The 25,604-nt window shown below is 42.7% G+C and overlaps 2 protein-coding genes across 2 annotated transcripts; one reads left to right on the forward strand and one right to left on the reverse strand.

The window, feature by feature from the left end:
• Window positions 1-248: 248 nt before the first annotated feature.
• Window positions 249-19,685, forward strand: ints4 (integrator complex subunit 4). The gene is made up of 25 exons (XM_035995968.1): window positions 249-499; window positions 1,950-2,144; window positions 2,885-3,002; window positions 3,580-3,686; window positions 3,818-3,932; window positions 4,241-4,326; window positions 5,245-5,295; window positions 5,804-5,892; window positions 8,054-8,174; window positions 8,378-8,449; window positions 8,571-8,745; window positions 9,222-9,427; window positions 9,589-9,731; window positions 10,445-10,560; window positions 10,991-11,124; window positions 11,523-11,677; window positions 12,386-12,479; window positions 12,637-12,717; window positions 12,804-12,934; window positions 13,027-13,086; window positions 13,271-13,430; window positions 15,796-15,939; window positions 17,172-17,292; window positions 19,221-19,492; window positions 19,635-19,685. The coding sequence occupies exons 1-24, from the start codon at window positions 446-448 to the stop codon at window positions 19,415-19,417; spliced, it is 2,925 nt and encodes a 974-aa protein (XP_035851861.1). The 5' UTR covers window positions 249-445; the 3' UTR covers window positions 19,418-19,492; window positions 19,635-19,685.
• Window positions 19,686-20,031: 346 nt separating this feature from the next.
• aamdc (adipogenesis associated, Mth938 domain containing) lies at window positions 20,032-24,073 on the reverse strand. Its single transcript, XM_031304100.2, has 4 exons — window positions 23,973-24,073; window positions 22,356-22,505; window positions 22,118-22,213; window positions 20,032-20,673 (listed from the first exon to the last, which is right to left on the reverse strand). The coding sequence occupies exons 2-4, from the start codon at window positions 22,485-22,487 to the stop codon at window positions 20,533-20,535; spliced, it is 369 nt and encodes a 122-aa protein (XP_031159960.1). The 5' UTR covers window positions 22,488-22,505; window positions 23,973-24,073; the 3' UTR covers window positions 20,032-20,532.
• Between the last annotated feature and the right edge of the window lie 1,531 nt (window positions 24,074-25,604).

The raw sequence follows: 25,604 nt of genomic DNA on the forward strand, positions 1-25,604 counted from the left end.
AACTGGTTTTTGTGATCATTGTGAGGGACCAGAAACTGTAGAGCGTGTGCTTGTTAGTTGCTTGCAAGAAATATGTATCAGAGAGAAAGGACATGTTGGAATGAAAGGTTGTAGCATAACAGGAGCAGGAGTAAAGAGTAAAGAACATACTGGAGTGTGGTGATATAGACAAGGCAGAAATGATTGGTCAGCCTTCTAATGAGAATAAAATAAAAAATAAACATACTGGACACTGTAAGAGATATCTAACTCCAGAAGATGGCAGTAGTGCAACATAAAGGATGCAAGCTGCCGTTAAAACTCAAAAGAAAGATAATAAAAGAAGAACGAGTGTAATTTACAAAACGCGTTTTACCATTCTACCCGTAGCTACGGGAAGTTTGAAGGGACAAATGTAGCTATGCTAGCTGAATAGGAAGGCTTGGCTAACCATATTTGCCTGAACATGGCAGCACACTTGAAAAAGCGAGTTTATGAGGAATTTTCCAGAGTTGTACAGGTGAGCACATAAAAAAACCCTCTTATCGCTGCTAGCTGTTGACTCAAAATAACCTAAGATAAATGTTGACATTTGTGCTCGAGAGCTAGCTAACTAGCCTCTTAGCTCATGCTAAATGGCTAACTACCGTTAACCCGACCACAGCCAGCCGCTCAGTCACAACAACGCAGATCATCTCTGTGTTATATGTAAAAAAAATAAACATTATACATACATAGTATTGTTTGATTACAGTTCTAACTCTAGTGAGCTAACAACCTCAATATATTTACTTTCAATATCAATTGTTAGCTAACGTTAACGACTTTGTGGAAGATAACGTTAGCAATAGTTACATTATATTCGTGTATGTGGATTATAACGTTAATGCTGTCTGGTTAGTGGTTTCACACTTTCAAGCCTATAACAGTGAATGGCTGGGTGTTGCCCTGTTTGCAGCTTTTTAAAGACTTTATGTAGCTTAAGAAGTAGGAGAGTTTTCTCAACACATAGCTAGCTACATGGTTTAACTGGACAGGACAAAAACAATAACTAGCTAAAGCTGTCAGACAAATGTAGGGGATTAAAAGTCGGTAGTTACCTCTGAGATGTAGCTAGTGAAATACAAGTATAAATTAGCATAACATTGTAATACTCAAGTGAAGTACAAGTACATAACATTTGGACTTGAGTAAATGTACTTCGTTACATTCCACCACTGACGTTATACAAGATGGATCCGTCAGATCAAAGTTGAACGTTACTCTTTTCCAAGCCGTTACTGTCAATATCCAGCCTTCATTGATCTGCTGGTTTACAAAAATATCTTTGCCACGAGTTTTGTACTCCAGACTTTCCTCGGTCTGTGCTGTTATTCATGAGTGACTTTGAGAAGCTAGCTGTTGATTTGAACACTTATGAGATGGTCTGTCATTATTACACCATGTTTTTAGAATCAGAGTCAGTTTTATTGGCCAAGTATACTTAGGCTACATACACAAGGAATTTGACTTCGGTAGGTGTTAACTCTTTATACATTCAACTAATAGACATGTGGTAGTAAACATTCAGTAGACAAATAGAATATAGACACATACTGTACAATAGAGACAACAATAAACATATAGGCATATCAACATAATATACAAAAATACAAATAAGACATAATATCAAGACAAGTACACATGGAGTGGGATGTAAAGTGCAAAAGGTAATAGTGCAAAGATGCATATTAGAATGATAAGTATGTAACGTGTAGAGAAGTGGGTGAGTGGCCACTTCTGTGCCATCAGTAGAGTGGCCTGGTGCACATGACACACATGTCACTCGTTCACATGACATAGTAATGCTGAATAAATAGTGCAGGTTAAAAGTAATGTCTGAACAGAGGAGGAGAGGTTACACACCATGAGGGGAAACCAGAAGGCTGCCTGTTTTTGGTAAAAAAAAAAATTTTGTTTTATGCTGACAGATTCCCCAGGAGGAAGCTCCGGCCAAGAAGCTGCGACTGTCCAAACCCAGTAAGTCTGCGGCACTGCACATTGACCTCTGTAAGGCCACCAACTCCACTGATGCCCTGCAGTACCTGCTGCATTTCGCACGCAAGCCCGTGGAGGTGGAGAGCGTAGAGGGAGTGGTCAGGATCCTGTTGGAGCACTACTACAAGGTGAAGAACTATGGGTCGTAACCTAGAACACGTGTGAATAATCCATTACTGTGTTGACAGCTTTATAAATATAAAGATAATCTCTGCCAAGTTGTAATAAAATAGCTCTGCTGTGCTCATACATGGCCTGTAGCTGTAAGCACAATTGACTCTGTCTTAAAGTTATGTTCACTTGGTTCAGTCAAAGCTACATCTACACTACTACGTTTTGGTTTAAAAAACAAATATCTTTTGCTACGCTTACGCCTGGCGTCCACAATAGTGCGGCGTTTCCGAGGCCCTAAAACGGAGACATTTGGAAACACTGCTGTCCCCGTTTTGGTTTGAAAACTCCGGGGGTTGCTTTGTAGTCTGGACGGACACAAACGGAGACCTTTGGAAACGAGGACGCACATTAGTCAGTCTTATCAGTTAGGTAGCTTACAGACCTTTCAGTAACGGTTCCACCTCACCGTCGCTCCAAGCTAATAAATCCCTGGTCTTTTCACCGTTGCTGTTCTTTCTCGAAAGTATTTTCAGTATTTTCAACTTGCACGTCCATGATGTAAGTGAATGGATATGTGTTGTCAGACGTGTTAGTATGGATGGAGATTAGTTCTGCTACTTGAGCTAAAACTGTTGTGTGGAACGAGATTGTTTTCGTCTCCAAGACGAGGCGTAAAAATAATATAGTAGTAGTGTAGCTGTAGCCGACGTTGCCCAGACCAAATATCTCTGATGATGCTGATGTGCTCTCCCAGGAGACGGATAACTCGGTAAGGCTGAAGATTGCCTCTCTGCTGGGTCTGCTGTCCAAAACGCAGGGCTTCAGCCCCGACTGCATCGTGGACGACGCCATTAACACACTCAACAATGAGAGTAAGACACATTTATACAAAGTCTGGACCTTGTTTGTTTCCATATTTACACGCATGCACATAAGATTCTCTATCATTCTGTGTTTTTGTTACTTTTACGCTCAACAAGCCATAATTACACATTAAAACATTATTTGTTTGTAATTGGGAGAGAGATTTCCTTCAAAAAAACCCATTTTTTTTCGGTCTTAATAATTCAAAAAGTGCATCAATGTTTTGTGTTTTCACAGAACAACGTGATGAGACGTGTTAGGCAGGATTTAGGAAGGATTTATGTAACCTGTCTGGCTGAGAAGAGCAGATATCTTGTCCCTTTCAGCTTTCAAATTAAAGATGATATTTAAATGTATTTCAAAATATCGTTTTAAACTTGTTTTCAGGAACCTCCCTAGGGGAGCAGTGGAAATTGCAACAACATTTGTCTTTCAAAGCACTAAAAACTCTCATTTACACTTTAACATAAAATGTAATTATATTAAAAAAAAAACATTGCACCACACCCTTTAAAAACACACCTTTGGATAGCTAACAAAGTGTCTGCTCTGTTTGCTCCGTTCTGTTTCTCCCTGTGTCTGCAGAGTCCCATCAGGTCCTTGCCCAGCTGCTGGACACTCTGCTGGTCATTGGTACACAACTACCTGAGAGTCCTACAGTCAGACAGAGGCTCATAGAGATGGCCTGCAAGGTCTGTGACACTCACACTCCCTCCCTCCCTCCCTCCCTCCCTCCCCATTAAGTGTCCTTTACGGACTCAGCAGGACTTTCTGCACAAAGCAACCAATCTCTTCTGTGTTTTTTTCTCTTACTTCCTCTCAGCACCTGTCTGATACGTATTTCGGGGTGAGGAACAAGTGTCTGAAGCTCCTCGGATGTCTCGGCATGGCCGACACTCCCCTGACCAAAGACAACGATGGACCGGGCGCATCATTAGGTTTGTGCCATCGCTCAGCATATTTAGGCGGCTGAACTGTGACTCTGACTTTCCTTACTTTACTAAACAATGCGCGCATGCACGTAAATGTTTAAAATGTCGATAAGAATATCAGACATGTATTCTGTTCGGCCATTTTTTGTTTCTTAATTTCTTCACGTTTGTTTGTGCGGCAGAGTTGAATAGAAATCTTTGTTTGAAATCACGATTGTGCTGTGTGTGTGTGTGTGTGTGTGTGAGTTGTTGTGCGACGTGTTATCAATGGTTCTGCTGCGTTGTGTCTTTTTACACGTTGCTCGGTGCTCCAGGAGGAGTGAGGGACATCCAGAGCATCATCAGCGACTTCTTTGGAGACCAGGACCCCAGAGTCCGCACTGCAGCCATCAAAGCCATGGTAGGACACCGCCGGCACCTGCACTAGAGCTGAAAGAATAATTGCAATTAGCAATAATATCGCGATATGTTAAAAGAAGATTTTTATTTATTTTTTTTAATCGCAAAGGCTGCAAGTCCACTCTGGTCCTGTGACACGCGAGAGTAAAGCGGTCTGCAGAGGAAGCGTCAACTTGGCACGCTATGCCGTACCTTGACAGAACCTGACGCTGCGGAAACTTTAGTGTCAAAAAGGAACAGTACGTCAGTTGTGCAGGACAATTTTGGCTTTAAAAAAAGATGCGTCGAGTATTGTGCAAAACCTGCCTCACACTTAAAAAAATAACCGCATATCATATAGCGGTGGGAGGAAAAAAATCGATACAGCATAGTAGCGCGATATTTTGATATACTGTATCGATACACAGACGCCAAGTATCAATCTATTATCATATATGTGTTGGTCAGTCTGTCTGCTTGACAATCCCATTCTGCAGCAATAACATTGAAGTGAGATGAACAAACAAATGTATCTTTTTAGATAAAAACAGATGTTGACAAAGTTCGAAATTCTTCATTTGAAATTAGGAAGAATTTGAAAAAAGGTAACACATTTCAATATATCGCAGAATATTGCAATATGTTCAAAATCACAATAATGTCGTATCGTGAGGCCTGGCCTCTGGTGATTTTCCACCCCTAATATTAAATCGCAACCAAAATGTTGGTTCCAAAAAAAAAAAAATCGCAATTAGATTATTTTCCGAAATCTTTCAGCCCTAACCTGCACTCACCAGAAACTTAACCAGCACCACACTCATGTAATTAGGGACCACACACGATGCAAATATAAGGCAGCGGGAAAACCCCGCCCACTCTTTTTATAACATATATAAATATATACATATATAACAGCTCATTCTGTGTGTTTGTTTTCCAGCTGCAGCTGCACGAGAGAAGAATAAAGATTCACGAGATCATTTATGACCAGGTAACAGCACTGTTCATCTTTACTGAAACCTGCTGTAGGAGCCACATGTTTCTCCTGTATTTTTGTTTACGGCCTCATATTATATTATGCACTGATATTGTAGGTGGTGGGCGTGTTCACCGGGGTTTCGGCGGAAGCGATAACAGTATATTTGTTTGCGTCACCTGGTTTTTGGGCTTTGACAGAGAGAGGGTGAGCCTGGGAGCCAACACTTTCTGTTGACCGCACTCACGCACTTATTCGCATCGCAAAGTAACTTTACATTTAGTAGTACCAGTTGTATTTTACACTTGGAGAAATAAATCAATTGAAACTGGATCTTCAGCGCGTCACGGTGTGTTTTTCATCTCTGTGTTAAGTCCCTCGCGGCGGCACTTTATTTGCTTACAGCCGCAACACCTGCCAAAATAATGGGAACCCTGGAGTAAACAGAACTTACCCACAGTGGACATTTAGACTTGTAAACTTAAAAAAAAATAAGTGTATTTCTGTGTGTGTGTGTGTGCAGGCCTGCAGGTTGCTGTCAGACGATTATGAGCAGGTCCGCTCTGCTGCGGTGCAGATGGTTTGGGTGCTCAGTCAGCTGTACCCAGAAAGGTGAGAAGACTGACTGTCGGTATAGCTGTAGAGTTAAGGCTTGGTTATGCCGGCACACAAAACGATCTCTCATGTTTTTCCACGCTCTTCAGCGAAATGCTTCTTCTTCTCCCGGTGTGGTGTCTCTCTCTGACCACATATTTAAGGCTGTTTGACTCGTCTGTACACGACGAATCATACAGGTGTTTGTACAGCCGAAGCTGCTCGGCCAGTCTTCCCAGCCGACCATGTTGAACTGAAAGCGCACGACCACGCGCCGCGACAGCTTGCAGAGCCTTCACGCTGGATACGACAGCCGTGGTGACGTCATTTTTTTGGAACGCAGCAACCATAAACTTAGCTTTAGCTCCACACTCTGGATCACCAACATTTAATACTTTACAGGTTTAAAGCTATAGTGCGTGGTTTCTGTCGCCCCCATGAGGAATTCTAAATAATGACAACAACACTGATGAGCTGATAGTCTTAAAGGTCCCATGGCATGAAAATGTCACTTTTGGAGGTTTTTTAACATTAATATGAGTTCCCCCAGCCTGCCTATGGTCCCCCAGTGGCTAATGGCGATAATAATGGCGATAGGTGTAAACCGAGCCCTGGGTATCCTGCTCTGCCTTTGAGAAAATGAAAGCTCAGATGGGCCGATCTGGAATCTTCTCCTTATGAGGTCATAAGGAGCAAGATTATCTCCCCTTTCTCTGCTTTGCCCGCCCAGAGAATTTGGCCCACCCATGAGAGAGAGAGAGACATCATGGCTTTCAAACGAGCAAAGTGGCAGTTGGTCAAGGCCACACCCCCACCCTCCACCTTGCCCCCCCCTCTCCTCCTCAATAGCATTTAAAGCTACAGACACAGAAATGGCACATCCTAAGGAAAGCTCATTGTGGGACTGGCTCTAGTGGCTGTAATTCTTTGGGGAATTTTGGGAAGGAGACTTCAGATACAGTATTAGGGGACCACTAAGGTCTATATAAAAGAGACTTCAGATACAGTATTAGGAAACCACTAAGGCCTATATAAAAGAGACTTCAGATACAGTATTAGAGGACCACTAAGGCCTATATAAAAGAGACTTCAGATACAGTATTAGAGGACCACTAAGGTCTATATAAAAGAGACTTCAGATACAGTATTAGAGGACCACTAAGGTCTATATAAAAGAGACTTCAGATACAGTATTAGGAGACCACTAAGGTCTATATAAAAGAGACTTCAGATCATTAGGGGCCACTAGGCTATATAAAAGAGACTTCAGATACAGTATTAGGAGACCCTAGGTCTATAAAGAGACTTCATCAGTATAGGGGACCCTAGGCCTATATAAAAGAGACTTCAGATACAGTATTAGGGGACCGCTAAGGCCTATAAAAATATATATTTTGGATGCTATAAAAGCATCCAAAAAGCAGCATGTCATAGGACCTTTTAATTAGCTTATTTAGCTCATTTCGCAATGGCTTGAATGTAACGGACGTTCATTAATATCAAAAAGTTATGCACTAAAGCTTTAAGGGCCACACATCTGTAAGAATTGTCTTTTTGGAAGGGTTCTTTAGACCGACACCAAAGTCAGAAGCAGTAGTCCAACATTAAATTCTAAGGATGCAACAATACACTAAACTCATGATTCGATACAAAACATTTTTTTAAACAGAATGAGCTGCAGGCAAGTGACTGAAAAATATTCCTTTTTATTTATTTTATTATCAAAAGGGCAACTGAAATTGTATTTCATCTGAAATAACAAAAGAATTAAAAAACATTAATAATTAGATTTTTAAAACAAACCCCACATCAAAATAACAAAATAAATAGAAAAAAATCACTTCAAATAAATGAACTAAGAAGACCTAGTGACATCTGACGTCAAACAAGTGAAATCAAAGGTACATCGCGCCCTAGGCCGTTTAAAAATTGCAATCTTTACACGTTTATTTATCGACTTTTAAACGGATACACACGGTGCATTGTTACATCAAATTAAATTCTGTTTCCCATGATGCCACAGCGCATTGTCTTGAAAGTATTTGTAATGTTGATTGCTGATATTTGTATTTGGTTAGCTAGTTACTTGAACTGAAGGTTACCAAAAATAAGTGTTGGCTGCACCAGTTAGTAGTGGCCTCGCCTGACTTGTAGTTCACCGTTCTGTCTGTCCAATCAGCATTGTGCCCATCCCATCGTCCAATGAAGAGATCCGACTTGTTGATGACGCATTTGGGAAGATCAGTCACATGGTCAGCGATGGCTCCTGGATGGTCCGGGTGCAGGCGGCTAAAACACTGGTGAGGGAACCGACCAACAAACACAGAATTCACATAGCTCTTTAAATCTCTATAAATATAGATATACATATAATTTTTGTAGTTTAAGTCTAATTGACAGTTGCTGGGTGATGAATAAAGAATGTTACGTTTACACATTACTATACACTACTGTTCAAAGCAACAAATACAGCATTTAGAAGTGGAGCTTTTTTGTGTGTCAGGGTTCGATGCTGCAGGTGAGTCATCACTTTCTGGAGCAAACTTTGGACAAGAAGCTGATGTCAGATCTCAGGGTAAGTTAATGGAAGTTTGGTCTGCTTTTGTAATTGAAAATCTGCGAACAAAATAAGAAATTATAATAATGTTAATCGGCACGTCTCCGCTCCCTTTCCTCTTTTTTTTTTTTGTTTCCAGAGGAAGCGCACGGCCCACGAACGGGCCAAGGAGCTCTTCACTTCTGGAGAGTTCTCCTCTGGCAGGAAGTGGGCCGACGACGCCCCCAAAGAGAAACTGGACACAAACACCGTCAACCTGATCGCCTCGGGGGCCTGCGGGGCCTTCGTTCACGGCCTGGAGGACGAGATGTTTGGTACGTGAGCCCATTGGCTCGTTGCAGCGTGTCTGCGTTTACCATCAAAATCATTCCAGTCCAGATGTAAACGTGTCCTAATGACACCACACACAGCCTCAGGATGTTGCCGATGTCGTATTTTGACAAATGATATCGATTTTGTTGATTTATAGCTGAGGAAGTAGCAAAAGATGGATGTATCTGAGAGCTCGTAACTGATTTTTTTTTCAGTTACAAAGTGTTTTTTATGATATGGTATGTTGATGTCTTCCAAGGTTTTACACTGTCACTACGTATACACAATTACTAAATTAAAATGGAACATTTAAGAAGGAGAATGTTATTTTCTCTCCATCTCCCATCTTTACTCCCTTTCCTTTCTTAGCTTCTACTCAGGATTAGTTTGACCCTTGTTATTTGCATATTTCAAGCTCTCTGTCTTGAATGTTTTTCCCACTGGTGATTTCTCTGTTTTTTTCAATATTTTTTTTCAGAGGTCCGTATTGCGGCGGTGGAGGCGTTGAGCCAGCTGGCTCGGTCGTCTGCCAGCTTCGCCGAAAAGTGCCTGGACTTCCTGGTCGACATGTTCAACGACGAGATCGAGGAAGTGAGGCTGCAGTCCATCCACGTGCTGAGAGAAATCTCTACCCATATAACACTCCGAGAGGACCAGCTGGACACGGTGCTGGCTGTGTTGGAGGTAAAAACGCACACACACGGGTCAAACAACCTATCTCTAAACCTTGAAACTGAAATGAAAAGCATTTTCTTGTAAGTTCCAATCGTTATTCAAGCCTGATTTACACACACACACACACACACACACACACACACATTGATGAAGTCACTGTCGGTCTGCAGGACTCGTCTCGTGACATCAGAGAAGCTCTCCATGAATTAATTTGTTACACCAACGTCTCCACTAAAGAGTGTATCCAGCTGGCTCTGCTGGAGCTGCTGAAGAACCTCAACAAATATCCCACCGACCGCAACTCTGTCTGGAAGTAAGTGTGTGTGTGTGTGTGTGTGTGTGTGTGTGTGTGTGTGTGTGTGTGTGTGTGTGTGTGTGTGTGTGTGTGTGTGTGTGTGTGTGTGTGTGTGTGTGTGTGTGTGTGTGTGTGTGTGTGTGTGTGTGTGTGTGTGTGTGTGTGTGTCGTTGTGTTTGTGCAGGATTAGGACTAGCGCGTCAGGCTGCGATGATAGCTCAGTTCACAACGACAAAACACACAGATCACTTTGGTCTTGTCAATGGAACCATTTGGCAACTTTTTAAAAGTAAACTTTCCATTCAGAATCTTATTGGCATCCATTTCGGCGTCTCGATCTCGCCATCCACTCAAAACGTGACGTTAGCCTACTACTCTTTGGCCAGCTCGCAAGCCCAAACAACAACAGGTGTGTGCGGCGTGCCTGTTGTTATGTTTCCGGTCTAGCTAGATCCAGTGTGGTGTTGTAGTTTTTCTAACGTTACTAGTTTTTGTATTTGGAGCAATGTCTCTGATCGCTGCTTGCACAGAGACGGATTGAATTAGTTTTTCCAAACAGAAGTTACTGACGGAGGCGACGCGCGCCATATCATCACTGTCACTGTCAACAGTCCTTCTGATAACTTTTAATGGATGCGTATTTAAAGTTATAAAATGTTATGTTTTGATCTTTTAAGAAACTGTCCATTGATGACCTGATGACTGATTTGTATTTTCTTCTTTCCCCTCAGGTGTCTAAAGTTCCTGGGTTCCCGTCACCCAACACTGGTGTTGCCGCTGGTCCCCGAACTGCTCAGCACACACCCGTACTTCGACACACCAGAGCCTGACATGGACGATCCGGCCTGTATCCTGAAAACCCCCCTGAAAATCTCCAAAACACTTTGAAAATTGCCATAAAGCAAATGTTTTTCTTGACCCATTCTTTAAATCCCTTGCAGTTGCAGGAACAAGTTGAAAAAAGGATTCAAGGATTGTCACAAATGCAGAGACAAACTTTAAACACTGAATGTCAGACAGTGTTGTTAAAATAGTTGTCTCCTGCAGTATTTTATCATTAACAGAATGGATCATTCTCCTCACTTTACTGCCAGAACACCTCAAAATGCAGAAAACAAAATAAAAGATAGAATAGAAGAGATGTGGCCTAAAGGTTGCAATTACGTTTCCTCAAAAGTTGGCATATATTTTGTAAAAAGAAACTAATAACTGATGATCACTCACGTCCGGACGTGTAGACCGCGTTTTTCTTTCTTGACTCTGGTTGTCGCTCTCAGACATTGCGGTTCTGGTGTTGGTGTTCAACGCTGCCAAGTCGTGTCCCACCATGCCGGCGCTGTTCTCCGACCACACCTTCAGACACTACGCCTACCTGAGGGACAGTCTGTCACACCTCGTGCCGCCCCTAAGAGTGAGAACTTTAAATACGGTGGTTTTCAGAATCATGCTACGGCATGTCTATGTCAAAACACGGCCATTTACACAACTTTACCTTTTTAGAATAAAGAGAATATACATAGTATATACACATAGTGCCACAATCCTTTGCTTCACAACACAAACATGTAACAGAGAAACCATTCTAAAAGCAACCTAAGATGAACTTAAGACATCTTCGGGCACGAAGGACACATCTGACTGTGCAAACAATACTACATCTTAATACGACTAAGAGTTAAAGTGCTATGTGCAAAAAGCGCTGGTGTATTAATTGCACTTTGCCCTGTTGTGCTAAGATTTACCACTGGGCTTTAGACAGTCGGACGGGGCGCTCTCCGTCTCGCCTGTAACTGTTGTCCTGTCTTTTAGTTGCCAGGCAACGGTCTGGACTTGGTGGACTCGCGTTGTGGTTCTGGTTCCGTGGAGTCGGCTCAGCTCTTCCTTCAGCAGAGTCTGAACAGGGTCAGCACCATCCAGAACCTGGAAGCACCTGGAGCCCAGGACCTGCTAAACTTCACCATACGGTACACACACACACACACACACACACACACACACACACACACACACACACACACACACACACACAGTTGCTGTGTTCAAAACCGTTCCCTATCACGGAAATAGTGCACTATATAGTGTGTTCGCCACTTTGTAGTGGTGGTCGAATTCTCTGCGGATAATTTCATTCACTATATAGACCACTATGAAATACCCACAATGCACAGCTAATTTGAGCATACATACGATGTACCCTACATTTTACTCCTCTATACCACGATGCAGCGCGTTTGTCTTTTTCCCGGAGAATAACAAGAAGAAGCAGAAGGACCTGCGAAAACCGAAAATGAACAATGGGCCAGGCTTTTCGTTTATAGATGTAAGACGTCTTTGACACGTTAGTGACCCAACGTTTTTTTAAAACTGCTGTAGGACGTATTATAAGTATTTTTGTTTTGGTGTGTTTACACGACGTATCCGAAGTCTCCGCTGACGCAACGATGTTTAGGAATTTTCCGTGTGGTGTTCGATATCTTGTTTGGCCATTCCCTTTTTGTAGTTCACTGTTTAATAAACACAAAGGTACATAGGGAATAGTGAGAGAATGAGGGAACACTTTTCAACACAGCTTATGTGACAGAAGCAGACGGGAAGGATTTTTGAATGCATCAACCTGTTTGGTCAATGGATGAGAAGGAGTCCGTTAACGTGTTGTTCCTCACGTTTGTCAGAGACCTGCAGCGGCTGGGGGAGCTGCAGACGGAGCTCGCTGGAGCTGCTGATTTCTGTGCTACGTATCTGCGCTGCCAGCTGCTGCTCATGAAGGTACGAGTGTGTGTGTGTGTGTGTGTGTGAGATTCTGTCTATTTACGCTTTGACTTAATATTTGTTCGGGTAGCCTTAGAAAGATAACATTAGCATGAGTTTATGGAAACAAATTGACGGTTTCAAAGTAAACTTACCTTTTGCCTTGTGTCCTCAGGCTCTGCAGGAGAAGCTGTGGAACATGGCCGTCCCTCTGTGCCTCAAACAAAACGTCACGGCCACAGCAGCCGCTCAACAGGTCAGCACACTGCACTTACACACATGTTGGTATCACCGCCGCACCTTTTGGGTGTCTGTTTTAAACGTGTGTGGCTGTGTGTGCAGATCTTGGAGGAAACCTACAAGCTGGAGTTTCTGTACAGCGGTTTGGAAAGCAGACAAGTAGCCACTATACATCATGTTCGCCTGCAGGCCAAAGCTCTGCAGCTCATCCTGACTGCTCGCACCAGGCAAGGGTCAGTATACACACACACACACACACACACACACACACACACTTCACTTCACTTCACACATCTGTGTGCTGATGTTTGTCATTTCTCTTCAGGTTGGATCCTCTCATCAGCAGCTGCGAGAAGTTTTTGCAGGACATTGAGTCGTTTCAGAGGTAAGCATCTTTATCTGTCTGTGTCTATTCGAACATTTGTGCGACGGTATTGGGAAAAAAGTATCGTTCAGGAACCAGTATGGAAGTCACAGTATAGGTATCTGTACCGGTACTGAAAGTTACAATACGATACCCAGCCCTGCCTCTCACTGTTTGTTCATTCCATATTTTCTGCATCCCTCAGGCTGTTTGTGGCAGAGCTGCCCCACCTGCAGGACAGTTTTGTGGATAAGCTTTTGGAGCTGATGCCCCGGCTGTCGTCCTGTAAACCAGTGGAGATGGTGAAGATCCTGCTGGCGACCCTGAGACTGAGCGGCCTGCTGCAGCTCAGACTGCCTGAGCAGGTATAATGAAGGACCTCCTACACACAACTCTGTTAAAATAGGTGTTAGTAATCAACAGCAGAGTTGTTAAAAAAAAAAAAAAAAGAAGACGTGTGTGTGTGTTACTATATTCGTGGGGTCCAAAAACTGGGGAATACAGTATACTTGTGGGGTCTGCACAGCCTTGTGGAGCCCAAAATGCTGGACCCCACAAGGTTAAAGGTCTGTTTGAGGGTTAAGACTTGGTTTTAGGATTAGGGTTAGAATTAGGTTATGGTTAGGGTGAGGTTAAGGGTTAAGGTTAGGCATTTAGTTGTGATGGTTAAGGTTAGGGTAAGGGGCTAGGGAATGCATTATGTCAATGACGGGTCCCCACAAAGATAGTGAAACAAACGTGTGTGTGTGTGTGTGAGTGTGAGTGAGAGAGACTGTGTAATCACACAAAGTTTTTATGTCGCTTTTGTACGAAGCACATTGTGTGAAATAAAGTTTGATTGACTGATGAAAGTGCTCTTTGGAAGGGAATACAAAAGATTAAAAAGACAGGTCCAAGGCACTCTTCTTGCAAAAGGTTATAAAAGCCTTCAGAAGGCTGTTTGTACCGCTACGCGTGGGTTGTTCTCCAGCTCTATTTTCATTGTACTAACAAATTCAATATGAAATAGCCATCTAAATAAAAGCTTTTTAACTTTTTGCAAGAAGAGTGCCTTGGACCTGTCTTTTTAATCTTTTGTATTCCCTTCCAAAGAGCACTTTCATCATTCATCATTCAAATCAATATAACACAATGTGCTTCATACAAAAGCGACATAAAAACTTTGTGCGATTATACAGACACACACACACACACACACACACACACACACACACACACACACACCCACACACACCAACCAAAGCATAACATAGAACAACAAACTAAGTTATTCATAGACTTTAGTAAAATCTGAATCAGAATACTTCATTCAGTCCTTCCAGAAAAATGCGAATGGAGTTTTTTTGTGATTGTTGGGGGCAAAACTCCTTGATCATGCGGCACGTTTTCTTAAAAAATGCGATGGAATATGCGGGATATTTATGCAATTTTATGCGGTGAAATTGCGGGAACTTGCAAAAACTGCGGTTTCATCGTGGCTTCATCGCGGGGTTTGCAGCTTTTCGATGATGTTCACGTCGTGTAATTACGTCACTTCATAACGTTCCCATGGCAACAGGGGAAAATGGCTGCTCTTGTGTGAAGTAGACGCAACATTTTTCAACTTTCTGCTAAGATATGTGACTTTTTTGCAACGAAAATGCGGGGATTATGAAATCATGCAAGCCCTGCATATTTTGTGCGGAAATTGGCAATTTATGCGGCGAAAGTGCGGCGTATTTGAAAAAATTCTGCCCCCGCATAAATATGCGGACTTTGGCTGATTATGCATTGAATTATGCGATCACATAATCACGTTTTTCTGGAGGGACTGAATTTATTGATCGCCTCAGGGAAATTATTTATTCAGTTACTCACAGTCAAAAGGTAAAATACGAGTAAGAAAGAGTCATTAAGTGTATAAAGTAACATAGCTACAGTCAGAATTAAACAAAAACATTAACTAGAAGTCAAGTAAGATTAGGTTAAAAAGATTGTTTTTAAATGGATTGTACAAATTCTATTGTAGTGCAGTGTCAAAATAAATACAGTACAAACATAAGTACAGTGTGAATAATAAGTGGCAGCAGTGAATAAATAACCCATTTTGCACATGTAGCTGATAAGTTATTGCACCAAGTAATTAGTGTGCATAATTGTCCAAGAATATAGAGTTGTGATGTGGAGATGCGTGCTGTGAGACCAGGTGGAAGCCTCTCTCAGGTCCATTGGCAGGGTGTTGGACACAGAAAGCTGCCTCGCCTGCTCCGGAGTTACGAGGGATGGTTAGGAGACCGCTCCGCATACGTTTTGAAAAAACCTGGAAAAGTTAGGGAATTTGAAAAATGCAAATTCCAGGCCTGGAAAGGTTTTGGAAATATAAAAAGACCCAGAAAGTTTTGGAAAAGTCATGGAATTCTTTTTTTTAACACAGCATAATAATACGTGATATGTGACTCCCACTATGAACCACATACATTACCATTCATTTTATTTGTTAAACCTCTGAGGGTAAACTTTAACACAGATTTCTATTCTTATTGTATAATGTCGACCGACATTTTCAGGAATACATGTCATGGAAATTTGCCAAAAAGTCATGGAAAAGTATTGGTTAAAATGCGTATGAACCCTATTCTGAGCACTCCAGACCTTATTTTTTCTTCTTCTAGCAGCGATGTACAGTTTGATCGACCGAGTACTGTTTTTTTTGTTTGTTTTTTCCATGAACGTTTCCCTGCTGGTTGACAGATCCATCGGGCGACGGCCACCATCATCGAGCCGACCGGCGAGTCCGACAACCCGCTGAGGTTCACGACCGGCCTGGTGGTGGCGCTAGACATCGACGCAACGCTGGAGCACGTCCAGGACCCTCAGAACACTGTCAAAGTACAGGTCAGCTTGACGTACAACTAAATCACTAACCTCCGTTTCACACGTTGAGCTTTTGAGGTTCTGGTCCGCTTCAGAATTCTTCAGCAATCCGACAGAGACCAAAACAAATTGTGAATTTTTTTTAAAGGTGCAGTGAGTGATTCTGCACAAAGATTGTTGATATCTTGTCCCAACTGCCAAACAAATACAACCCCCCCCTTCATAAGCTCCACCCCCCAGATTCACAGACAAACTGGCCTGCCGACACATTCACATGCGGCCCCCTTTTTCTGTTGGAGATGGTTGAGTCCTTTTGGGGTGGACTTTGGGCTTTTTCACTTTGTAAACCTATAACGTGCACAAAAATATATATATATAACACGATAAAGGAAAGGGAAAAAGCCAAAAAGCATAATATGAGCACTTTAACGCACACAGAAAACAAAGAGCTAGGTGACCGTGAGGAGATACTCACTGAATTTGACAAAAAGTGTAATGGATTAACATCACTTAGTATACCTTTTAAGCTTTATCAGAGTTACAGAGTTGGGGGGTCACAAAAAAGTTGGTATGGGTCATTGCTGCTGATTTTGCTGTTTTTTAACTGTTTATTAATCTGAACCTGAAACTGCACGTTACCTGATCTGAACCATTCAAGCTCACAGTTACAAGTTACAGTTCTATCATTAAGAATTAAATAAAATGTTCAGTGTATTTAAACTTTTACATTTCTATAAGATGTATAGCTGCAACGATGACTCCATTAGTTGTCAACTATTGAATCTCCAGTTATGTTGATAGTCGATGAATCGGTTTAAGTAACTTAAAAAAAAACAAAAGAAGTAAAACTCTGATTCCAGTTTATTAAATGTGATTTTTATTTTTTCTAGTTTCTTCTCTCCTCTGCGACAGTAAGCCGAGTATATTTAAAATATGAACAAAACAAGACATTTGAGGACGTCTTCTTGGGCTTTGGGAAACATCCTGATCCACATTTTCACCATTTTCTGACATTTTATAGACCAGACAACTAATCCGTTAAACAAGATAATAATAGACCGATTAGTCGACAATGACAATCATGTAACTGGCGATCATCATAACCTTAACCCGTTGATTTTAACAGCCACATGTTCTTTTATTCTCGTCCTTAAACTAAAGCCCTTGACTGCTCGCTCTTTCGCTCTGGAAATGAACACTAACTGATTGACGGTCTCTCTGTGCACCGTACGCGCCCCCTTCTGTCTCTGCAGGTTCTGTATCCAGACGGCCAGAGTCATGTCATCCACCCTAAACCCTCAGACTTCAGAAAGCCTGGACCTGACAGACACAGACTCATCACACAGGTTTACCTCTCGCACACAGCATGGACAGGTCAGTATAATGCACACACGTCGGGCGTTTCTGTTTTAGGCCCTGTTTACACGACAAGGCTCGCGGGTGAAAGCTATTATTTTATCAGATGTGCCCTTTCGTTTACACACAGACGGCGTTTTTGGGGGCTTAAAAACGCAAACAAGTGAAACCACCCTCCAGAGTGGAAATCTTAAAAACGCTCCACCGTCACGTTCCCGTCTAAAGGGTAAAAACGCAAAAGTCTGCTCCACACCAGCCTCTGTTGTTGTGGTGGCTGGCGACCCACCCCGTATTTTGTTACGTAAATCCAAATCTAGAGTGATTACTCGCCCATGGCCGGTCCACCGTTGGGTGGCCACAGCCTGCCTGTACTTGGTCCGGATGGCTTTCAGCTTTGATGATATCTGACTTCTACAGATAGCGTCTTTCTCGTGTGGATATGACGTCCCTCCTGGTACAGGATACCGCTGAAGACATTCGGTCCATATGGCTATATAGTTTGACTGGCAGGACTCCCAGTCCACGCCCTGTTGTGCCTTTGCGGCTTTGTAATCTAAGGTTGTTTGGAGCAATAGCTCCACCTCCTCGTCTGTCCAGACAAAATTGTCAGCTTTTGTTGTTCGCGTCGCCATGTTTTGGTTTGGCGCCACTAGGGAGAGGAGAGGGAGAGAAGTAGAAGGAAGGTTCTACGCAGGCGCGCAGACTTGGTGGTGTGTGGCAGTGCTAGTATAAAAATAAAAAGTGAGAACGCAACGCCACTTGTGCGTTTTCTCTTCAGATGGTTTCCGTCTAAACCAGGGGTGGCGAACCTGTGGCTCTTGAGCCGTATGCGGCTCTTTGCCTGCTCCTTTGAGGCTCTTACTGTGTTATTGGTGTATTTATTTTTTTATTTTTTACTTTTTGAAACATTTCAGATAAGTAGAAAAAAAAATGGAATGCACTTGCCAATACATTTGCCAATTATTTTAAAATAAAAAATAATGCAGCAGCAGTTTTGAGGACAAATTCTACAACCCGAGGGAAAAAAAAGCTGCCACAGATCACCTTCCTCATTAACCCTTTCACTGCTGAATCCGATTGTTTGAAAGCCCCTTTAGTGACAAACGAGTGAAAGAGTCGCTTCGAGTGGCCACAACCGAGTTCTCGCAAGACCTGAAAAGGATTGTGGATAACAAAGACTGTCAGATTTCCCACTGAGTCAATCTAAGTGAGGAAAAAAAACTATGAAAACTGCTATGTATTATGACTGTCATTAGATCTAGAAGTCGCTGTTGTAGTGTGGACGTGCATGTGTTGTGTGGCTTTTTGCTATGGTGCAGGTTTTTTTGTGGCTTTTTATGCTGAACTGGTTGGCCACCCCTGGTCTAAACGTAGCCTTAGTGACATATTCAAACGTTTGATCCAATCCAAATTCTGCACAAAATTTTGTAAAACAAAAAAATCAATACAGCTGTCAAAAAACCTCTTTTTTTTTTTTTTGTTCTTGCACTGCTGTGCGTTTTAGCCTGTGTCTGCTTGCTACGTTCTCTAATCAGAAACACGTTTTAAGTTAACGCCAGCATTAGCAGCCAATGCTACTTCTGACTCCAAGCTAAAATCCTTTCTGAATTGAATCGTATTGAATTGTTGGAAAATGTATATGGATATATGGATAGGGGTGGCTCAGTGGGTTAGCACTGCTGCCTCACTGATCGCGGTTAGATTTGACTTGTTCTGACTAGAGCTGTAATCAGGCCTTAAAAGTTCGGCCCGACAAGGCCCGAGCCCGACAAGTACATTTTGATTGACAGCTTTTTAAAAGCCCAAACCCGTTTACAGCCCGACATTATTCAAATGTGCGCACGCACACACAGCTCTTTTGCCTTTTGTCAAGAATAAGTAAGCTCATCTCGAAGGAGTCTACTGTTTCCTTGACTTTGTTTCTACCCTCTCTCTCTCTCTCTCAGAGCCGTCTCAAATTGAGGTGCGCCTCCTGCTGGCCTACAGCTCCTCCTCAACCTCCCTCTCCTCGTCTTCGGCTTCCAAGCTGGGATGGAGCGATAGCATTGACAGCCTCCCGCCACCAGAGGCCGCCGTAGAGGGAACCATTCCGTTCAGCAAGCCTGTCAAAGTCTACATCATGCCCAAACCTGCCCGCCGCTAACAAAACTCATGACAAAAAGGACACCCAGACAAGGCTTTCACTCTTCACTCAGCGGGGTCAGCCCTATGTTCCCACATTTGTACGATTTTTTTTTTTTTCACTGAAAATTAGGCCCTATGTTCCCACAATTCTCAGATTTTTCTTAAAATTAGGCCCTATGTTCCCACATTTCTAAGATTATTTTTTTTTCACTGAAAATTAGGCCCTATGTTTGCACATTTCTAAGATTTTTCTTAAAATTAGGCCCTATGTTCCCACAGCCCTATGTTAGGGTTAGTGTTAATGTGGGAACATAGGGCCTAATTTTCAGTGAAAAAAAAAAAATTCTTAGAAATGTGGGAACATAGGCACGCTCCCCTTTCCAGCTTTCAGATATAAGAGTTTCTCAGCTTGTTTAAAGAGGATGCTAGCTGCTTGGCCCTCTAAATTCAAAGCTGTACAGAAAAGATGACACCGTTTTCCTTTTCTCTTCAAAAACACATTCAGTTTTTGGACAAAACTAATTTATGGTAAAGTGGTAGGATGTACAAGAGTATTTTTACTCATGGTGTGTCATTTGTATGGGGAAATATTTTTGTACTTTACAGTTGTTTCTGAAAGATAAACCCACGTGATTGAGATTATTCATTTTTCTAGTTTTATTTAACGTAGCAAACGAGCAAAAAACACACGTACTGAACTATACATTCATTAGCTTTTACCAACTACACCACCACCACCACCATATGATCACTCTTTTACCTGACAGTTGAAAAGTGGCGATGGCAGTAGCAGCAACATTCACAGAATTGCCCGCTAAAATGAAATGTTCTCCAATTTAACCTAAAAGTACCATTTGAAATTATACAACAATAAACTGGACATTAAGGTGATTAAATCTTACCCTAGTCTCGTATTGCCAGAGCGTCTGGTTGCACAAGTTAACATTCCCGTTTAGTGGGGAAAAAAAACGCTGTGGGTTGTTTTTTATTCCTTTTAAACAAATCACAATTGTCTCTGGCGGCGCTAAGCCCAGACGCAGCGACGGTTCCCTCGCATAATTGCACAGATAGCGGCACTACACTATATCCTGTGCGGGTCATCTCCGTCGGTGCAGCGGTGCAAACGTGACCTAATCAACAGGTGGAGTGGAAGACCCCCCCCACCTTGGCGCCCTGGCCAGCCAGTTTGTTGTATTCAGCGACGGCCTTCTCCGTCTGCAAGACTCTGACGTCGACGCCTTTCTGCATCACAAAGTCCAGAGTGGAGGAGGGAACCTGAGAGAAGACACGACGGCAAAGGAAGAAAAAGATTAACGGTGGCGTGTCAGAAAAGAGACAGAAAGAGTTCCAGCCAATTGCTAGCAAATATTCATCATACATACAAGTATACACCACATTCCTTGTTTCAGTTTAACCTAATTCCCACATTTCCTCCTTTGAGTTTAATATCATTTTGTTAGATCGTTCGTTCATTCATTCATACAGTAGGCTAGGCTAGTGTTGTAGGGGTGAACTAGCCAGCTAGCAAACTTTGTCGGCCTGGTTTTGGTGACGCCATCTGAAAGTCTTCCTTATGACGAGAAACTTGGAATTAAACGGCAGGGTCAGATCAACCATTAAGATTGATTTAGTGCAAAAGAGAACAGGTCTTTTCAGCTCTCCTGGTATGACAAAGTTAGCCGGCTGACTGGAAGTGCTGTGACAAAGACATGCACTTTGTGACATGCCTCTTCATGAAACCATCTCACGGATATTATAAATTATTATTATAATAGTAAGTCATCCGTCCCCTGCGCGGCTGTTTCATGCTTCAAAGTCAACTCCACGGCATCGTGACCCTTTTGGAGTTCTGCGTCGGGGTTGCTTTGCATCGCGGTGCATTTCACCGTCATAACGCTAGGGGGCGGTAAGTCTGAGGTTATTTGCGAGGTGTCTGCCAGCCAGCTTATGTTATGTTAGCGAGCAAACTTTAGCACAACTGCCCACAAAGTACTGGTTGCTGGCGAAGTGCTAACGTTACTGACATATAGACACTTTACAAACAGATAACCCCGTCACTGTAACCAAAATGTCTGAGTTTATTTGCGAAGCTTATGTCAGTGAACTAGCATGTTGCTACTCCCCACAGCAGGCTGCCTGAAACATCGACTATCAACACACAGGACCAGTCGACCAATCAGTCCTTGCGTTCTGCGTCGCCTCGACACAAAGTTACACATTTTTGGAGGTGCACGTCGAGCTACGGCGGAGGGCTCGGAGGGGGGGTTCGCGGCGACGCAGAGGGGTCTGCGGGGGTACGCCGTCGATTCGACGCAGAAGCATAAAACAGCCTTAAGGGAACACGTAGGTTCTGAATGGATGATGTACACAATACTGGGCCTGAACGCATCCCGTGTAGACGGAGACAGAGCACCGAAGCTGCTACTCTCGCCTCCTGTGTAGACACGGGGTCAGTCTACTTCCAGCTACTACACCTCCATTTTCATGTAGAAGGTTATCCATATTCAAAAGGAACATCCCAAAACAGGTGGACGATTGTGGAAGTGGACAATAAACAAACATCAAACTGCACTGCTACCAACTTATCTGACTCCATGAATTGAAGGAATGAAAAAAATGGGAACTTCTCACATAGTTAAATTAAGGTTTTAAATTATAAACTGATGATTCGTCTTCCATTTCAACTGAATAAATTGGACTTTGTGTAGGTTGGTTTTACCTGCAGAGCTTCGCTCATGCCTCTGCCGATGACCAGCAAGTCTATTCCCTTCTTCAGCACCTCCTCCAGATCTGCAGGTTGGACTCCCGGGGAATGCTGGGAAAGGGCGAGATAATGTGTGAGCACATGCTAGGTCCTGTTGGGTTGTTTTTTTTTAAGCATGTGTCAATATGCAGTCCTGTACATGTGTATGTGTATTTTTTTTTTTTTTGAGTATTATGATTTGGGTTCCACTCACGTTGGTCCCAGTCTCTCTCCAGTCCCAGGCCCGGCTGCCTCCAGGCCAGACCTTACAGTCCTTGTAGCTGGAGGAGCACCCCTTCACGGTCATGTGGCCCCAGGAAAGAGAGGCGATCTCTGGAGACGTCATGTTACACGAGGCTACCTTCTGTAAGAAGATGGTGACTCTGTGTAGTATGTAGTATTAACAGGTCATTAAAGGTGCGAAGATCCAGGACTTAGCCAAAGAATTTGAACATCAACAACTTCTCAGTCCCTCCCCCCCGTTATGCTAAAGCCCAAAACGGTCTCCTAAGCCCCTCCCCCCACAAGGGAGAACGAATGCGTGTGCATGAGCAGTGATTGACACGCAGTTAGACACCCCCCCCTGGCCCTGATTGGTGCATCTGAACAGGGAGCGGTGGATTTTTAAATCTCACTACAGGTTGTAGGTGGTGCCAGAGGAGCTGGATTTTTTAAATGACCTGCTTCATGTAGTTCTACTGGAACATAGGGTCAGTTTCAGAAAATATGACAGAAACTTAGTTTCATAACTCTTACCTACTGCACCTTTAAATAAGGTTTTAAAACACGTTTAAAAGGCCCCTGTTGTGCAATAACAGAAGTCTTACTGGTTCATTGCATGTTACACTATAGTTCCTGTAGTAGCCTATATTAGTGAGGGAGGAACAATTTGCTACAAATGTCTGGTCTAAAAACTAAACAGTACAATTAGTTTTAGAACAGCTCATTAAATTCAGCCGAGCACTAAATGAGAATAGCTGGTCCACCTTAAAAAAACTCTGGCTTGGGTCTTGAGAGTTGTTGCATTTATTCACCGACAAATAGTTTTAACTAACATTACACACACACACACACACACACACACACACACACGTGTGCCCAGTGTGTGAAACTGTAGCCTAACACATTTTAGTTTAAATTATTTATTATATAAATTATTCTTATAGTCCACCCATTATTTTCTTAATACCTTTTTTAAAAGGGGGCAATACAACCCATAACATGCACTTCAGCAGCCTTGCCCCAAAGTGATCGCAGCTCCCATGGGTTTGAAAGGTTTTCTTCTGATTCAAAATGACTTCCATTTTATGAATGAGGGTTAAATCTGACAGATTTTTAACCCACCTAGAACTTTTTGCCTGTGGACGTACGTTTTAAAAGCTCAACGCATTCAGTAACACGCCGTTTTTTTTTTTTTTGGCAGAGGACCACTTTTCGGCACAACACCTGTTCTCGATACGGATCCCCAGCAGCTCGTCACAACAACACCACTTCAAGAATCGAGTATTATTAGTGCCATTTGATATGCTGTGCTTAATATTTTCCTGGTTACGTGCGACGTTGAAGCAGCAGATGTGTGTAACATTAGCAACATTAGCATTGTTCAGCTGCCAAAGCCGAACCGACCCGCTGCCAGTTGTTCTGTTAATAGTCCTGTATACTGGCCACAGACTGGCTCTCTACCCACCGAACCAAAAAGAGACTGCGAGTCAAAATAGCTGCAATTTAAAAAAAAAAAAAAAAAACAATAACAAAGGGTAAGCTGCAATGCTGTTTGTTAGTAGTTTCACGAGTTGTAACAGAAAGTCTGAAGCAAAGTAGCTCTGCTTACCGTTTCTCGAATCTGTCAACACACTGGACAGACCATAGACAGTATATAAGAAGGGACAGACACACCCACTGATATTCGTCTTCCTGTTGGAATTAAAGGGAAACACCCTTCACTTTGGTCTGCGTTTGTATTTGTGTATGTGTCAAGACCATAGACCAGGGGTGGCGAACCTGTGGCTCTTGAGCCGTATGCGGCTCTTTGCCTGCTCCTGTGAGGCTCTTACTGTGTGGCTGGGGGCTGTGTCATTGGTTGATTGTTTTTAACTTTTCTGAAACATACAGTATTTCAGATAAGTAAAAAAAAAAACATTTGAATGCATCTGCCAATACTGCCAATACATTTGCCAATTATTTTAAAATGGAAAATAATGCAGCAGAGTTTTGAGGACAGATTCTGCAACCTGAGGAAAAACAGCGGCCACAGATCACCTTCCTCGTTAACCCTTTCACTGCTGAATCCGATTGTTTGAAAGCCCCTTTAGTGACAAATGAGTGAGAGAGTTGCTTCGAGTGGCCACAACCGAGTTCAACCAAGACCTGAAAATGATTGTGGATAACAAAGACTGTCAGGTTTCCCACTGAGTCAATCTAAGTGAGAAAAAAAACTATGAAAACTGCTATGTATTATGACTGTCTTTAGATCTGGAAGACACTGTTGCTGTTGTAGTGTGGACGTGCATGTGTTGTGTGGCTTTTTGCTATGGTGAGTTTTTTTTTGTGGCTCTTTATACCTAACTGGTTGGCCACCCCTGCCATAGACTGTTAATATTACAGTCTATGGTCAAGAGAGGGTCTTAAAAAGTCAAACATTTCTAAATCTAAATGTCTTAAAGCTATAGTGCGAAGTTTCTGTCTCCCCCATGAAGAATTTGAAGTAATGACGACAAAACTGTCGGCGCGTCCACATGACACAAGCCTTCCGTGACCGCGCCCCCTTCACACAGCTGCTAGTAGCCAAGGAGGACACGGAGGATAAAAAAAAAAAAAAACACGATGGAGACCAGGTCATTATCTTCACTCCAGTTTCTGCGCGGGAAAGTCACCGGACGCCACAATCTTCTGAACACAGTGGTGTAGTCTAGTGTATTGTAGTGGGTATACTGTATATATATTGGCCAGAATCTGCCTTTTGGGGGCGTGTCCTCCCCCAGGGAAGTTTTGAGCATCAGCGACTTCATTCCTGTATTCGGATACACTTTTATGCATGTGGAAATACATTTATTTAGCCTATGTGAAGAAGAAAAACACAGATGACAATTCAAAATATATTAAAATTATGGGCGGCTGTTCGATCCCTGGCCCTGCAGTCCCATGTCGAAGTGTCCTTGGGCAGGACACTGAACCCTAGTTGCCCCTGATGCTGTGCCATCAGAGTGTAAGTGTGTGTGAATGGTTATCTGATGAGCAGGTGGCACCTTGTACGGCAGCCTCGGCCACAGTGTATGAATGTGTGTGAATGGTGAATGGTTCCTGTACTATGTAAAAGCGCTTTGAGTTGTCATTAAGACTAGAAAAGCGCTATATAAGAACAGTCCATTTACATTTATAACGGAAAGTATGTTGTTGCGTGTCATTCCTAGTGGGTATACTGCGTATACCTGCGTATCACGTAGACTACACCACTGTGAACGTA

Source organism: Sander lucioperca, chromosome 20 (assembly GCF_008315115.2).
Source record: "Sander lucioperca isolate FBNREF2018 chromosome 20, SLUC_FBN_1.2, whole genome shotgun sequence".
NCBI classification, from domain to species: Eukaryota; Metazoa; Chordata; class Actinopteri; order Perciformes; family Percidae; genus Sander; species Sander lucioperca.